The sequence below is a fragment of the Apostichopus japonicus genome, chromosome 20 (assembly GCF_037975245.1).
Source record: "Apostichopus japonicus isolate 1M-3 chromosome 20, ASM3797524v1, whole genome shotgun sequence".
NCBI lineage: Eukaryota > Metazoa > Echinodermata > Holothuroidea > Aspidochirotida > Stichopodidae > Apostichopus > Apostichopus japonicus.
In genome coordinates, this window is record NC_092580.1 from 32,407,213 (window position 1) to 32,425,117 (window position 17,905).

General features: G+C 34.8%; 1 protein-coding gene across 3 annotated transcripts; it reads right to left on the bottom strand.

The window, feature by feature from the left end:
* Positions 1–288: 288 nt before the first annotated feature.
* On the bottom strand, positions 289–17,905 carry LOC139961354 (uncharacterized). 3 transcript variants are annotated; one of them, XM_071960499.1, is made up of 13 exons: positions 17,749–17,905; positions 17,060–17,156; positions 15,728–15,867; positions 15,165–15,216; positions 13,792–14,467; positions 13,251–13,406; positions 12,336–12,465; positions 10,282–10,476; positions 7,795–7,957; positions 6,676–6,852; positions 6,050–6,236; positions 4,782–4,835; positions 289–3,420 (listed from the first exon to the last, which is right to left on the bottom strand). In XM_071960499.1, exons 3-13 carry the CDS (start codon positions 15,765–15,767, stop codon positions 3,373–3,375), a joined length of 1,878 nt encoding a protein of 625 aa, XP_071816600.1. In that variant the 5' UTR covers positions 15,768–15,867; positions 17,060–17,156; positions 17,749–17,905; the 3' UTR covers positions 289–3,372. The 3 variants fall into 3 exon arrangements, with proteins under 3 accessions (XP_071816600.1, XP_071816598.1, XP_071816599.1); XM_071960497.1 differs by having other exon boundaries at positions 6,676–6,858; XM_071960498.1 differs by lacking the exon at positions 17,060–17,156 and having other exon boundaries at positions 6,676–6,858; positions 17,749–17,895.

Consider the following 17,905-nt stretch of genomic DNA (forward strand, 5'->3'; position numbering starts at 1 on the left):
ATTTGTAAAGATTCCATTTATTAGGTAACGGATTGATCTCCAAAGGACAGTAATTGCCGTTTTTGTGTGTGTTTTTGATATTGAGATTGCGGACGACGAGGTGTTGAGCAGGAAGCGAGGGGATGGGGTGCGAGGTAGTTTACAAGTGGACATAGCAATTAACACAGAAACTGCATCATGTGTAACAAGTGACAAATTGTCAGCTGGTTATAACATATACCACAAACATCATTTACCAAAAACAAAACAGTGACAAGAAATTGCTCATAAGAATGAACAGTTCATAAGGAATAGGTATCTTCTTTTATTGTTGAGGAATATACTTGAAAGGTTAAAATATACATATGAATAACCCAAATAGTAAATATTAATTGCAATGAAAGTGGACAAGAACCAAGGGTGGGTTAGAAATTCTTAAGCAAATGTACCATTAGCGAGGTGGGGGGGGGGGGGGAAGAGTATTTTATCGAAGTATTGTTGTTTTGAAATAGTTATTGGTGTTTATTTAATTCATTTATAGTCCAATGAGAAATCGTTAGTAATGAAGTAGATTGATGCAGTGGTTAAACCTTCTCACAATACTGTTTAAGACAATAAAGAGCTTTTCATTTTTTCTTTCAATTTAAAATAATTATAGCATATGAAAATAATTACCATAATATCGTTCGACAAAATTCTAAACTTCATATGAAGTGGAAAAAGAATTAATAAGTATAGGTTGCTCTACTCGGTGGTATGTTTCAAACATACATGGTATATGATCTTTTGACACAAAATACTCTCCTTGGGTAGATGTGAGGGTTAATTATATCAAAAAGGCTAGAATGCAAAAAGACTTATTATCCAGACACGCTTCACATCGGACTGTTCATATCATCCATTTCAGTTAGGTGGGAAATTTGCCTCAAATGACAAACTTTACTCACAATAAATGTAGGACTGGACCCAACACTAGCCCTAATTGTTTTCATCACAAAAGAAACATTAATAAGCAAGTTAATGAATGAATCTGTTGATTCTAAACATATCGTCACATGTACACTTTGTACGTTAAACCCTCAATCACATTCTGGCATGCAAAAAACAAATAGAACATTTCCAGATTTGGCAATTTCTCCATCTTTGTGAAATGAAACATCTCTATTCTAGCTATTTATGAGCTGTAATTTGTGAGATTTCAAAATCAGGTAGAGTCGACTAAAATCAGTGTAAAAATGCTGCTTTTAACTGAAACATCAAACTTTGATGTTCTTGTTGTGAAGTTGGAACCATTATTGTGATCTGGAACCACACTGAACATAAAGCTGTAATGTTTGTGTTGAGTTGCCATTGTATCAGCTAGTGTTCTATTTTCATATAACTGGAAACACTTCAATCTAAGAGATTTACGTGTGGTTAATTTAAGAAACAATTCAATATAAGAGATTTATGTGGTTAATTTAAGAAACCATTCAATCTAAGAGATTTATGTGGTCAATGACTTCTTAGCTACTTCTATTACAGTGTGGGAGTGCCATTTTGTGTCCCACAAATTTACTTTTAATCAGTAAACTTTTGAAGTTTGTGCCCTATTTGCTTCTTTGCTAACTTTTATACTGGGGCTTGTCAGGACTAACAGAATATATTTCCAGGTATACCATATGTCCTTTAAGTATTCCTCATGGAACTGTCAGAGTGCCTCAAAATAACCACAAAATACATCAAACAGGAAATTGACACAAATCCGATTTTTATTTTGCCTTTTGAGTGTAATCCAGTGTTATCATCCAGGCAGCAGAATCATTCAAAATTTGACATCAAAACATTAGTGTTAAGACCCGACACCAACGTTTGTCTCCCACAACAGCCTTCGTATCATCTCTTAAAAGTATACCATTGTTCCTTGAGGAGTTTGGGCTTCAGCCATCTTCACTCCACTTTCCTTCACTTTAATGCAGTTTTAACTACATCTATGTAACATCACATATGATCGACACTTACAACAATGAAATCACCTGAATCTAAGCGGTCAGCCAAACAATGTGTTTAAATGAGTAAACATTGCCAGTTTAAGTACTTAATTAATGTTAATTAAATCATAAAACCAAGCTAGATATAGTTAATGCTTAATATTATATAGCCTTTATATACAACCTGTAAAAAAAGGGTTTTTTCTTCTTTCTTCTCCAATAATGTTTTGCTTTCAGCATGTTTATTACTAAATTCATCGTACATGATGGAAATCACAAAGAAGTTCATTTCTTTATTTTCATCAGATATTTGTAACTTTGTCATGTCTTATTAAAAACTAACTGCAAGAACCTTGAGTTTACATATCGAGGTAAGCAAGAAATGGTAAAACGGTGCCGAAATAAGAGACAAAATTGTTATAATACAAGTATCTGGCAGGTCTGATTCCCATAAAGGTATAAACTGCTTAAATTCTACTTAGTATGGAGAATGGAAGATAACTACTGCGAAATACATACAAAAAAACGGGGAAGGAAGATATGAATAATTTCCATGTGCCTAGGATGAAAAAGAAATGACACAAGTACTAGATGGTGACAAAATAACCACTGTGGAAGTTAGAGTCTTCAGAAGATCTTCGCAAGATATGTTTTTAAAACTTATATCAAATATGATGATTCCCTTACTGTATTGATCTCTGCTAAGTATTTTCTTCAAATGTTAGGGATGTAATTTCTGGGATATTTTAAACATCTTCTTGTTACAAAATTTTAATACGTACTTCAGAGAAGACGAGAGAATGAACGGACACACAATATGTTGAATTTATAATTTTTATAATTATGAATCTCTTCTTTCTTTTTCGCTTCTTGAAGGAAGGGAGGGTAGACTACTAGACTCAATCACCACATCAATGTTGTTATGTTGATACAGCTTTTGATCTCATCTCCCTACATGTAATGTATACGGAGATGAGATATTGTACTTCACACCCACATCAGAAACGTGGGGAAGTGTGTGTGAGCGAGTGAGTTTGTGTGTGAGTGAGTGAGCAAAACAGTGTGTCGCGATCTTACTTAATTTTTTTCCTTCAGCTGATGATGTCAGCATATTGATCAGTGGTGATACCTATAACTACTGTTGATATAACTAACCATCTCTCACACTATACTTGTGATTTGATTAAGTTACATAATTTTTTTTTTAAAGATTATATAAATTATTATACCTCCACTCGCTGAAAATGAATACCAACATTATTGATCAGTGGCCTGTTTTTTTTCTTTTATCAAGGGTGCACCCATAGATTCATATGACCTAATACTCATCGTGCATCCCTAGTACTCTAGGGTCCCTCCTCTTACAGCTGTGGTGGATGTCCTGGCGTGATGCTGACTGTACGATATCTCTACTTTTTGTTTCTCAAAACTCAATCAAGTTTTCTTTGACTTCCTCTGTTTTGAACAGGTCCTGTGCAAATAAAATAAAAAAGCAATTAGTTCTTAGAAATCACTAGAATACTACAACAACAATAATGGAACACAAAATACAAACCAAAAACAACAACATCAAAAAGGAAGAAAGAAAAAGAAAAAGTAATTCACATAAATTATCTGATAAATTATAGCGAGATGCAGAAGAAATATGTCTACCAAGGAATTGTGTATTCTACAATGACAGGACACCTGAACCATTCGACTATTTCAAGAGGTCCTTAAGTTTGCTGTAGAGGCTGTAGCAGTGGTACTTACACAAGGAAGGAAACCAGAGGTAAAGTATGGTTAAAGGGACAGTCCCTGTATAGGGTTCCAGGACAAAATCCCCAGCACTATTATGCTTCCTGTTATCATTGGCATGCTATCATCATGAGTTTTAAATTTAATATATCATTTCCTTGTACAAACAATATAGAGTTAATGCACAGCAAGTATTGACAACTTCTGCATTGTAAAGGCATGTCTTCAGAAATAAAGAAATCTTTGAGGAAGTTGCGATCACGCTGTGGGAAGACCACAGAACAAACAGGTACCATGGCAAGACTTCTAAAGCAATATTTGGAGTTGTGTGCAATTACATAAGCCAAGCATATCACAGTGCATTGGTTATGTGACGATTTGATGATGTTTGATCACAATTTAAACATGTTTATCATTTACTTCAGTGCAAACAATTTGGCATAAAGTTTTAGTCACTGGATCATGACAGTCCCCCCCCCCCCCTTAACTGTCTCATGTATCATGACCAATTCCAATAATGCCCAAATAATTGCGCAATCAGGGGAATTTGCCTTAAAGTTATAAACAAATCTAATCGTTGGATGGTGCTACATTTGCCCATATTCTCACCTATTCAAACGATGCAAACTTAATAACCGACCAATCAGAGGCAATTGACCTTCAAGTTATATAGATCTATAAGTAAATCTAATTCACTGGATCATACTACGTTTCTCAGTATTCTTGCCTATTTTCAAATAATGCAATCTGCATAGCAGCTAAATCAGAGGGCTAAATTGCTGCCCAATCAGAGGGCAGTTAGTGGTTGTTCCAAATCCACAGCCTATAACTAACTGCAAATTTTTTTAAACCAGTTTTCAGCTTCTTTAGCCTATGTGTGACAAGAATAAAATACTCTATAATAATGCATGGAACACCGAGTTAATCATGTGTGTGAATCTTAGAAAACCATTCTCTCTATCATTCATTAGTTTTAAATGACTTCACAATTTTCCAACCCATCACCCCCACTCCAAAACCTGTTTCTAAGGAATGCTGCAAATGACACAGAATGCAAATAAAGTTGCAAGAGGTGCAAGGACGTGAAACCGTTACCTTCAAGAATGGATTTGGTACAGACTTGGTTGGTAATTCATTAAAGTTGATGAGCTGGAAAATGAGAAGATAAAAACATAAATATTGCTTTCATAACTGGCAGACCAAATTTTGTGACCAAGTCGACCATGTCTTTCATCAGAATTTGGTATTCAATTTTGTAAATAACAGCCACAAGAAACTAGTAACATATAGGGTATCACACATCAGACAATGAATAGAACAGTGCCCAACTTCAATTCATGAGCTAGTCTCTGCAGGCTTTATGGCTTCCAGTGTGTAATCTGTTCTCCGTAAGAAGCCATAAATGTATACGAAAGCCACAAAAATAACCAAAATATATAAGAAGCCACGAAATGTCTTTGATCACTACCTTGAAATGTCAAGGTTGTTGATTAAATAACAGAATTCTGACAAATATTATTTTAGAGTTAATTTTTTTGAAAAAGCAAAGATTTTTTAATTTTTTATCCCTAATTGAAACTTCTGTTACGAATGGTGACCAAAAGTGATGTCACACTTTCTTTGGCAATGGATTCATGGGATCTCTCAACAGACAATGGAAACGAACTGATATGTGATTAAATTACAGCTCGTTGAACTTGATCACTACTTAATGAAGTCAAGCGTTGCAAGACTCATCCATTGTTGTGGTAAAGTCATAATTTCCAACCAAAGTTAACTTTTAATATTAACATGACAAGAGTTATTAATTTTCTTTCTCTTTTTTACCTTTGCTATCATTTAATTATCATTTGGATCAGCTGCTAGGAGATGTTTTTTCCAAGAAAAGACTGAGTAATATTAAACACAATGACATCATGAAGGATTAAACTGCATGGCACTACAAGAAATAACTTGATAAAAAAAACAGAAGGAAAATAGTTTGATGTTTATGAAGCAAAGTTTATCATTCACTCTTAATCTGTATAGTTAGGTATAACATAAAGAAATGTTTATGATGTTACAATTTGTGTTCTAAATATGTCAGTTGTGAATTTCTGTCAAAACTGGAGAATAGCTGTGATTTTCTCTATTGCTTTTGTAATTCTCTAGGTTGGTACCTCTGAACGGAAAGTTTGTTTGGACAAACAGGATACACAGAAACAGAACAGCAAAAGAAGTTGGGTTTATAATTTTCCCCTGTCTTTTTGGCTTTCAGAGCCAAACTATGACCCCGTGGTTCTGGAGCCCAACCATGTGTTTGTTCGAATGGGAGTCTTAAAAGTTTTAAGAGCGAGTGTCATAGCATGTGGGAATGTTGTTACCGTGCCGATGGCTGGAGAAGTTGAAGGTTCTTCTTTGACTCTCATTTGTGTCAGTTTCATCGGTTTCAGGTCTGGGGTCGATGCATTTAGAGACGGTGAGTTAAGATCCGAGATGTTAGACTGCACAGCTCGGAGTATTGCAGCCTTCTTGGCCGGTGGAGAACCATCCAACTTTGTTGAGGAATGACTGAGTATAAAAGAATAATATTAATATCTCAAATAGGAATAGCAAAGTCACTTTAATCAGATAACTTAGAGACCTGTGCAAGTAGCAAGATTATAAATGAAACGGTCACAGAATTCTTAAGATCTATCAAACTGACAATTTAAAAGCTTTCACAGGCATTTTTAACTCACAATTAGTAAATGGGAGCCAATAAACATTGTTTAAAACATTTCTTCTGTAAAACATGAAAACTTGAAATATGTCTCAAATATGCCAAATATTCATGAACATATTCCTTAAAAAAAAAAATTAAAGTAAGATCATAACAAAAATGGTCTACGTGTCCTACAGATCCAGCAATAAACATATGGTTGTTTGATTGGTCCTTTCTTTAAGTTCTGTCACCTTCTTAAAGATGACAACCTGTTGGTTTTTTTATTCCTTTCTTTAATTCTGTTACCTTCTTAAAGATGACAATCTCTCTCTTGTTTCTCCTTGGTCCTTGTTCGGAGTCGTAAAAACTGCTCTTCTCTTGACGCTGGTCGGGGTTTCCTTTTTGGGGGTTGGTAGGCATGATCTCCTACGACTCCGAGCGGGTGTACCCACAGACGGAATGGAACTGTCCAAGTCGGAACAACTGCTCCTGGCGAGAAGACATGTGATAATTTAGATGAAGCAAGGAAGCAAAACGTTTTAGTTTAATGATAAAACATGAATACTGGAGAGTACTTCCTCTATTGTTTCTCAAAATTGATGTTTTTTCCTTCAGGGATTAACAACTGTGACAAGATTAGCTGATTTGTTTATATTTATAATCCTCTTTGCTAGATGAACAGAGAAGATGAAGAGCAGAGAGTGAGAAGTAACAGCAACTTTATTTTGGAAAAGCTTTGATAATATTTGTCAAGTTCTCTTTAAAACAATGAGAAGAACTTGCAATGTTTGACATTTGAAAAATACAATTATGGAAAGTTTCTGGATGACATAATTACAGGATGGTTAAAATCATTTAGTAGTCACTAGCTGATTAACGTCAGTTTGTGAAAGAAAGGTGGTATGATGTCTTTATTTTGTTCAGATGCTGTGATATTTGTTAGGGTTTGATAAATGTGGTGACCAGATTGCTGCTTTAAATTTATAGCCAGTGGCTGCTATAATTCAATTTTTCTGTATTTCATTTAGTCTCAAGTAAGTCCACCTAATGTAACTTTAATCCAATTGTACATTTTAAAATCCATTTACAGTGTCTGGTGGAACTTGGAAATAGTCTGAAATATGACACATGTACTGTAGCTGGGGGAAGACACATTTCGAATTCATTCTTCAAAAAGTCTCATCTACAGTATGTTGCTTGTTTTGACACCATGGCCCTAGTTGCATATCATACATAGCAGGTTTAGATGACCATTTCATTATTGAAGATACTATAGAAATCTTTCAAATGGTTAGAAAGATGATTCCAAAACTTTCTGCATTACTCAAATGTGAAACACACCCAATAGTTTTAACACATCGCACTCTACCAAACTTCTCAACCGTCTGAATAGCATTGCTGATGCAAAAAGGCTTTGCCGCTCACCTCGAAACTGCAGTGGTAGCAGAGCTACTGGCCGAAGACAGAATCCTCTTCCGTGGTAGCAAAGGTTTTTCTTGGCCTCTCGGCGTGCATGGTAGCAAAGGTTTTTCTTGGCCTCTCGGCGTGCATGGGGTTGAAGGGCGACGCAGAGATGACCTCTTACAATCTGTGGGAAGGATTCAGTAAGTACTTTTACTTATAAAGGATATTGTAAATTGAATGAGATTATAAAGCCTACGCAAGAGTCGGTCATAACATCATAGCAAAGGAAAAAAAAACCTAAGACACTAGTGGACCAGACTGACTCCTTTTACTGATTATCTTGCAATATTTTTTTGCTAAAGGTAACAGGGAGAAATTCACAAGTCTTTATACTTCCTTTTTTTACTCTTTATATAATAACACTGAGAACCTTCTTCAAGTCTTAAAGAATAACAGTGCAGATGTACTTGTGCTTGAATTATCATTCCTTTCTTTATCCATTGCTAAGTTTTGCCTGAGAGGTGTTGTTGTACATGAATCATCATGATGGTTCACCTGATGTATCTGCTTTAATGTATACCTGACACTACCAGTGACAACAACAATCTTAAGATTGCAATATTTTACAGACAGGGTTTCATGGTAAGATCAAACTGATACACTTGTGACATGATGTTTAATGGAAGCTTTTTGAGTTGAGATTGATGTTTCCATGCTATTCCACAGAGAGTAAAAACAAAGGGGTCTCCAAATTCGTGCTATTTATTAGCTACCTGCCAGTGGATTTGGACATCTGCCAGTAAAAAATAAATAAAGTCACTAGCATTTTTCTGCCAGTGCAAAATTAATGTTGGTTTTATCAATTTCAGGAAAATGCATGTTGGAATTTGATGTAAGCTAGTATATTTTCTATATACCAGGCTATTTTTAGCGGCTTTTGACAGGCCTAGAATTCCACAGTTTAAGCCACTTGCACAAGTGGCTTAAATTGTAGGATCCCCTGTAGGCCTGTAAAAAGAAAAAGGTAGAATTTTTCAAATTTGCATATACTGTATATGCATGTAGCTCATGGAAATGTCTGTTGATGAAACATAGAGATTTGAATCAACTGCATATTGATTACTCACTCACTAAACATCAGTTGTTGTAAACATGTGGATAGGGGGGGGGTCTTGGTGTGACCAATGATAATCTTAGTGTGAGTAATATTTGGTAGGTTTAGTGAAATTGTTTGATATCTTGCAAACAAATGTATTTTTCTTATTGTTTTATTTTGTAAGTCTGTTTCTGAATGTAGCTTTTTGCATTTGGCCACAACTTTACCACACCAATGCAGTTTTACTCAAATTAATGTAATAATGGATCAAACTTAAAGACAGCCAGACAAGGCTTTTTTTCAATGCATGACTATTAATTAGCTGTCAGCAAGACAAATTGATCACATATAAAAGTTGGCCTGTGAAGTGAATAAAAAGCATTGTTAGTATTAATTTAATTCGTTTAGATTTAGCATTGTTAGTATTAATTTAGTTCGTTTAGATTTAGCATTGTTAGTATTAAGTTAGTTTGTTTAGATTTAGCATTGTTAGTACTAATTTAATTCGTTTAGATTTAGCATTGTTAGTATTCATTTAATTCCTTAGATTTAGCATTGTTAGTATTAATTTAGTTCGTTTAGATTTAGCATTGTTGGTATTAATTTAATTCATTTAGATTTAGCATTGTTAGTATTAAGTTAGTTTGTTTAGATTTAGCATTGTTAGTACTAATTTAATTCGTTTAGATTTAACATTGTTAGTATTCATTTAATTCCTTAGATTTAGCATTGTTAGTATTAATTTAGTTCGTTTAGATTTAGCATTGTTGGTATTAATTTAATTCATTTAGATTTATTTTACAGATTAAGCATCAGTCTTCATATTATCAATTTAGAATCATACCAAAACTTAATTGAAAGCAGGATGCTATCTGGCAAAGCAATAGATATTAATGGCTGTACACAACAGTTTAAATATATATGTAAAGTAGTTGTTGAACTCAAATCAACATGAATCATGCTGGTTCTTACTTTCCGACTGTCCTGTATTGTTAGTATTAATTAAGTTTGTTAAGATTTAACATTGTTAGTGTTAATTTAGTTTGTTTAGATTTAGCATTGTTAGTATTAATTTAATACGTTTAGATTTAGCATTGTTAGTATTAATTTAACTTGTTTAGATTTAGCATTGTTAGTATTAATTTAATTCCTTTAGATTTAGCATTGTTCGTATTATTTTAGTTCATTTAGATGTAGCATTGTTAGTATTAATTTAATTAATTTAGATTTATTTTACAGATTAAGCATCAGTCTTCATGTTAACAATTTAGAATCATACCAAAATTTAAATGAAAGCAGCTGGGCTTTCTGGCAAAGCAATAGATATAAAGGGCTGTGTACGACAGTTTAAATATAAATGTAATGTAGTTGTTGAGCTCAAATCAACATGAAAAAAAAAAGCTGGCTCTTACTTTCTGACTGTCCTGTTGCCTCTGTCGGCTTCAAGACCTTTTCCATCGTCAACGTAGCTTTCAACGGCTGACTTTTCCGTTTCTTAAGTGGGGAGACAATTTTTTGGGATGCACTAGCAGGCTTTGGTCTGGCTAAGCCAGACGATCTACCAGTCAGACCCGATGGTTTCAGAAGACTTGGTTTGGAAGCAGGAACTGGGGAGGAAAACAAAAAAAACATGAATATAAACAATTTACTTTAAGAGTAGAATCTGCTGTGTTTTAAGTAAGGTGTTGTGTGGACCATTCTTTTAGCTAGTTTGCTCAAGCCACAAGAACCTGTCAGTTATTTCAACCACAAAAATCCTTACGTATTAAAGACTTTGTTAATTCAAAGAGGCAAAGTGAGATAATATGAGCAAATGAAATGTAAAATCTAAGTCCACATGCTCAAATTTGTCTTGGAGTTTTAAATTCTAAGTACAGTCATCCGATGGAGTATTTGCTCAGACTATTTTTAATGCCTTTTTAGTAGGTTTGGACGTGACAGGATGTAATATGTCAGGAATGATTAAACAGCTTGACCCCAGATGACACTACAGTAATTAGAAGAGGAACACACACATCCCCAGTGCAAGCAGACTGTCTGGTTACTCCAAAACCTGTGATATCAAGGCACGTGTTGTATTTCTTGAATGTCCTGACTCCCAAGGTCACGTTTGGAATTGACTCCTACATAGTAATACATTACTTACTACGTGACACATCACAACCTTCGTACCCTGAAGGATAAAATAACAGCAAAATTATTCTTAATTCTCACTAAGATGACCAGCAACTTCATTATAAGCTTTTATCATTTGGCCTAAATAACTAAAAGGAGACATAAACCCAAGCATCATTACTGGTCTACGTGATAGTGATTACTGTTATCAACAACTCATCCAGACATACTGTATAAGAAAGATTTTATTTCCATTTGGGACATATTTTTCAGATTTGATGTTTTCCTCACACACAAGGCTGAATACTTGATCAAATCCAACTATGATATTAACCATATGAGCTTCAATTTTTTTTCATGTCTTTCTTACTGTACTTTATTTTACAATGTCAATTTTCAGTACAAAAGATGTTTCCTTTTTGTTGTGCAAATACATATTCTAAAATATTGAACCTCTCTGCATACATTAATGATAGAATTGGTTTCAATGTCAACATTAATAACATTCTGACTTAAATATATGAAAAAAAAGGGAATGTGAAAGGTTTCAGATCCTAGTGGTATAATGACATAACATAACATGTAATTACATACAATGACATACCATAACATATAATTACATACAATGACATCCCATAACATATAATTACATACAATGACATACCATAACATATAATTACATACAATGACATACCATAACATATAATTATATACAATGACATACCTGTACCATAAAATATAATTACATACAATGACATACCATAACATATAATTACATACCATAACATATAATTATATACAATGACATACCATAACATATAATTACATACAATGACATACCATAACATATAATTATATACAATGACATACCATAAAATATAATTACATACAATGACATACCATAACATATAATTACATACCATAACATATAATTATATACAATGACATACCATAACATATAATTACATACAATGACGTACTGTAACATATAATTACATAATGACATATATTTACATACAATGACATACCATAACTTCAAGACACAACTTTTAAAATAGGATTTCTCCCAAACTGAACAAGAACTGACTTCTCTGTTTGGAGGAGTCATTCTGCACAATGATCTCTCTCATATAAGCAATATCTATGTCTCTCTCATATTTAAGCCAAATAGGATAGTAGGAACTCGAATCTGTGTCCTCTTTGTCACCCAATGTTATGGTGACATCGTTCTTCAGAATGTAAACCATGACCAACAGAAACCTTACCAACTGTTTTAATATCAGACTGTACAGTCTTACTCAAACTCTACATGAAATGAAAAGACCAAATTCTTAACTCCCCGGCAACCTACTTTTACGCTGCTGGACGTCTGCACTCTGGTTATCCTTTGCAGGCTGATGCTGCATCACAAGAGAACCTCTTTTGTTCACGACACCATCTTGCTTCCCCTTCGGTGGCCTCAATTTACTAAGTCTTGGCATCTGTGAAAAATGGACAATTATTTCAAGGCAATGCTGATTAAGATTGTTAATATTAAGATTAGGGAAGGTGTGAAGCTGTTAACATGTGATACTGTATATTTAGTGAAACAGTGGTTAAATTTTTTGTAGCAGTATATCGCATTGTATATGATGTCCTACTGTAGTGAAGCAAGGGCTGTACAATTTGCAGGATAAGAAACATAGCATCAACACAGTTATGGACTGCATGATGAAACATTCAGTGTGAAGAAACTCAGTACTGTACGGTAGCCTTGATGAATTTGGCCTAATGTGATCAACACTATACATCGTACTTCAAGGATACATTTGTATGCGCTAAACAGCGATCTGCTTAAGGCGTGATACGCTAGACTATAAAAAGTACAGAACAAACAATGCAAGTGTATGCTATGCTCTACATCCAATGAACCAACTCTTCCTTTACAGGTGAGTGCACTTACCGTAAATATAAAGTAACAGAATGCATTGCAAAGGAGATCATTCAAAGTAACCGATGCGTGATAAAATGTGTGCAGTAGACATGAAAGGTGTTTGGAGTGTAACTTAAACAAATGCACATAATATACATAGACATTTAGCAAGTACAGCTACTTAGTTTACCTTACATTACACAATCAATAGATACTTAAGATACAGTTACTTCGTTCAACAAAGAGATTTGATACAATCAACAAAATACATTGCACTGTACGTCAATGATACAATCAACTCACTAATGAAGCATTCATAGTACATTATCTTAAAGAGCTTCAGTACAGTAGTACCTGTGATGAATTTAACTGCTTGCTACAGGGGAGTGATGACACACTGCTGATTGAGCTGTTACTGCTGGAGCTAGTGTTTAACACGTCTCTGTTACCATCTTGAGACCCAGAGCTGCTGGAGCGTCTAGTCCTGGGCACCGGCAGCGACGCTCCCGACTGAAATTAATAGATTGTCGACAGTGAAAACGGTTAGGAATCAATATTTCTCCCTTGGAAAGATCTTGAGTTAGAAAAGACTCCTAATAGTGATATTAATGATTGAATGATGCCATAATTTGGGTCTATGTCAACTTTACAAAAGGGTTATCATCAATTCATCAAAGACACTATTTACATTAAAGTTGGCCATCTGCAAATTCTTTCATGCAGTATGCCCATGACATCAGGTGTTTGGCAAGTTAGTAGTTACTATACAACCCAGTTTATAAGAAGAACATCCTGTTCCAAAGCGCCTAACTGTTTGATAACAGTACTGGGGATGATCGTCACCTTGGACGGACTTGCCTGTACAGTGCTTTAAATAATCAAGTTTGCTACTCACTGGTCCTGTAAGTTGGGATGGTTTAGCTCGTTCAAGAGGGTTTGGTATGTCTGATTTCCTCTTCTGCATCGCAATACCGCCTCTCAGTTTACTCTTCCTCGTGGGTCCTTCTGAGGACGCCTTAACAGCAGGGGTTATACGTCTCTTAGTCTGATTCTTGTCGACGAGGTAGGTATCTCGTCGAGGACTTCTGACCGTCTTTTTAGTGAGTCGTTTATACCTTTCGATCACTGAGAGACCCCCCGGTTCCAACTTAGCGTCCCCTCCGTCGTGTTTGTGTTCCCTCTCGGGATCGTTTGAGACAGCGATATCTAAATCCACAGATAACTTCAATTCCTGATCTCCACCGGCTAGTGCCGGTGGAGATATTTTACAGGGTTTGACACTTTTCTCTTTGTTTTCTTGTCCCTCTCCAAGCTGCAAAGCGATAGAATTGGCCTCTTTGAATAATTCCACATATTGTTCCGCAGTCAGCAGTTTTTCAAGTGGGTTTTGTTCTTTCTTCTCTACTAGTTCCACCCTGGTCGCTATGCACTTTTCTTTGAAGCTGACAGGCCCAAGATAAACTTCATCATCATCATCTTCGTCGTCGTCATCAGCAGCCTCTTCTTTGTCATTTCCTCCTAGTTTTTCAACAAATACATCGTCTTCTTGGGTCGTATTTCCACTTTTCTGACTGAAAATTTGAAAATAATATTTGAAAAGATATCACGACTAAGTGTGAGCAATTTCGTTACCACCAAAACTATTTCAAGAATATGCACGACATAGTGCCACAGCAATCCATAAAAAAGTTGTTAACTATTAAAAACTATTATTCTCACTATTCTCACTATTGTGTTCACCGTGCTCATTAACCTGTCTGTACTGTATTCTGTGCGTGTTTTTGTCCCTTCTGTTACTGTTACTTCATTTAGCCTCTGAAGAAGATCCTGCTAGGATTGAAACGTCAGGCCAACTTACTTTTACACAACTATTAAAATGACTCAATTCTTTTGAAAAGCAAGTTCAAGGCTCTCTGACAATCTTATTGAGCAAGATTATTCATCATCAGAGATGAATAGCACAGCTTAGAGATTTATTGAACATCTGCAGTCACTGTGTATGTTCTGTTTGCTTGTTGCTTGATGGTTGACATTGACAAGATTGCCAGTGAATACAGTACCTCACATGAAAAACACTGAATCATATTAGTTTTCCATTTTATAAATGTCATAGTCCTTCCCCTGGCATGTACTGTAAGTCATCTGAACATTTGAAAATTACAAAAGGGCAAAAAAAAATTTTTCAAAATTTTAAATCACCATATGGTATAAAGGATATCTGAATCTTAACATGATTATTATGACAAAAATGGGCATAATAATAATTACCTCTCAGGGGAGACAGACAAATTGAAGTCAAATGTTTCTGCATCGATTAGGCCTGAGGATCAAAACATGGACGAGTATGAGAGTTATTATTATGTATTGTATTTTTGTGAATTTTTATATTACATTGCATAAATTACACAAATCAATTTGCTGACCTTCATTTCAATTTTTTTGCTCTGATTCTCATGTTTTAAATAGAACTCGCTATGTAAATTCATTCTTGCAGAACATTTAAGCGTACCGTACGAGACTTGGCATGATTCTTTCACTAATTCCATCATAAGGTTAACATCATACATCCCTCTTTAGAAATGGTAAAATAAAGTTGAGTTCAAAGATATCACAAATTAAAAGCGCATTGTAATGAGGTGTTTTTAGAAGTATTTTCAAAAGGACTGTTTTGACTAGTTCACAGAAATGATAAAATTTCCATCCTGTGTACTACTTGTACAAAATGAAACGGGATCTATTGATCTCTATGAATCCTCTTCATTCATACAACACTGTATTTTTTTAACTTGATTAAAACTGCACACAGTTAAGTAACAGGCCAACAGACTTACCAGAATTTGAAAGGGTCGGAGGTGAATTAAGGTCATCCATTATACAGCTCTGAGAAGTTTGCTGGCTTCTTGAAGGAATATGTGGTTATTACTTTGGTACTCATGCAAGCCTGGCAGTCATTGCAGGCTAGCAAAATAACCTAAAGGAATTATTGAAGGAGAGAGAGAGAGCAAAGGAGAGATCAAAATGAATGAAACACAAAGTTGAAATGGTAGCTGCACTGTGATAGATTTTCACACCCTCAGAAGTCAGTACCGAGAACTTCAAGATTTTTGTTAGACATGGACAAAACCGATATTACAAGAACATTTAAATAAGTTTGTTGTGTAACTTGCTGGACAATTTTAATAAATATTCTGACTTTCTGAGTATTTACTCCTAAAATCAATCATTTTATCCTCAACATTTGGTTAACTACTGTATCTGGACACTTTTCTTAATTGCATTAATCCCATGCAAAAAGCAAATTGGAAAATTTAGTTTCGACTCTTACTTCTATATTGAGCTAGTCTTAAAGTTAAAGACCTACTGTGGATTTTTATGCAATTTTAGCTAGATGTTAATTATTCAATATTATATCACAAATGCTATAGAACATGGTTAAATTGCTAATTGCAAACTTGTTCCTACACTAGTAGCATTTTTTCAACACAGGAACCATGTAGTATTTTATATGAGACAAAGTTCAGAGATTTCAAAAGTGCTACTGTACACAAAATCTGAACTCTAAAGTATTCCGTTTCACTAACATTTGTTAATGTGGAGTAATATACAGTATGATCAATTTGTAGCTGACTACAAAAGTATTTCTGAAAAGCATTAAGCTGTACATTTTTCATGATTTTGCTATACAGATACTGTGCCAAACCTGTTTCAGGATCTGTGACATTGACAGCATTATAAACTGATTTATGTAGGAAGTTTTGACAGCAGAATAACAAGCACAATCGATAAGAGAGAGCAAAGAAATATCCTTTTCTCAAAATATAGCAAAGCAAATTTACATGAGCACAGCAAAACTTTTATTTGGCCTTTCATCAGTTTTGTGCATCCATTATGCACCACTGTATGCCATAACAGGTAGAAAACCTTCTACACAAACCCATAAGCTTTTACTTTGCAAAATTTGTAACAATTAGAGGTTGGAGTAGATTTAAACTTAAAGTGACTGTCACAGATATTTCATAACACTTTTTTACATTCTGTTTTGGCAGAATCAATCCCCAAAATAAGCAAGGGATTTTTTGGGACGTAGGGCGAGGGGCTAACAAAGACATTTAAAATGCAATATTGTTTGTAACTGTTGAAATGTGCATCTCATAAAAAGCTACCTGTATGTTCTGTAAACAAGTTTAATTTATGTCACCCTTGGCAGATCTTCGGATCAGAGTTTCAGCATATGGTCTTGGCGTTGCGTTTCTTGCATCGCTGCAATGATATTGATAGGCAATGTATGAATATGTTGTTAAGATTCGTTGTGACTTTGACCAAAACTTTAAACTGGGATCATGAATTTGCTCAACTACAGTAATAGGACTCTTTACTAAAGATCCTGCACATTGTTCAAGTTGTAAAGAAGTAAATAGGCTTAGGTCTATTGACTGTTTTGTTTCATTTTCGAAGTTTCATAAAACAATTGGAACTTTGATCAAAGTTTCTGTACTAAACTCAAAAAGGAGGAAAGTTTTCTATAATTCTGTGAAGATAGTTTTGACTTTTTCTGGTTTCATTGGACTTTGATCAAAGTTTATGAATTAAAATAGAGTTGAAGCCTTATGGTGTTACATTACAATGCTTAATTTTGGTTTATTTAAGATGCGGTATGGTGAGCCTATGGTTCGGTCTCGACCTAGACTACACAGAATTGGTGGCCTAAGCCTAACGTAAGGCAATGTCTCACGTTAGGCCTAGGTTAGGGCCTAACCTAACGTTGTAGTTTGGAAGTAACTTACGTTAGGAATAGACCTAAATCCTTTTGAGCTTATAATCTCGTACCTTAAAATAAACATAATTCGCTTACCCTCGCAATGATTCTGTATGAGTCCTATGATGTTAATATACCAGGCTTGAGTTGAAGCGTTACGGATTGTTTTGCCTTTTCAGTCTAACTCAGCTGACTGAATTTAAACGTAGCGCCCTGAACTTTGAATAGTCCAATACGAGGGGTGTTTTACAAC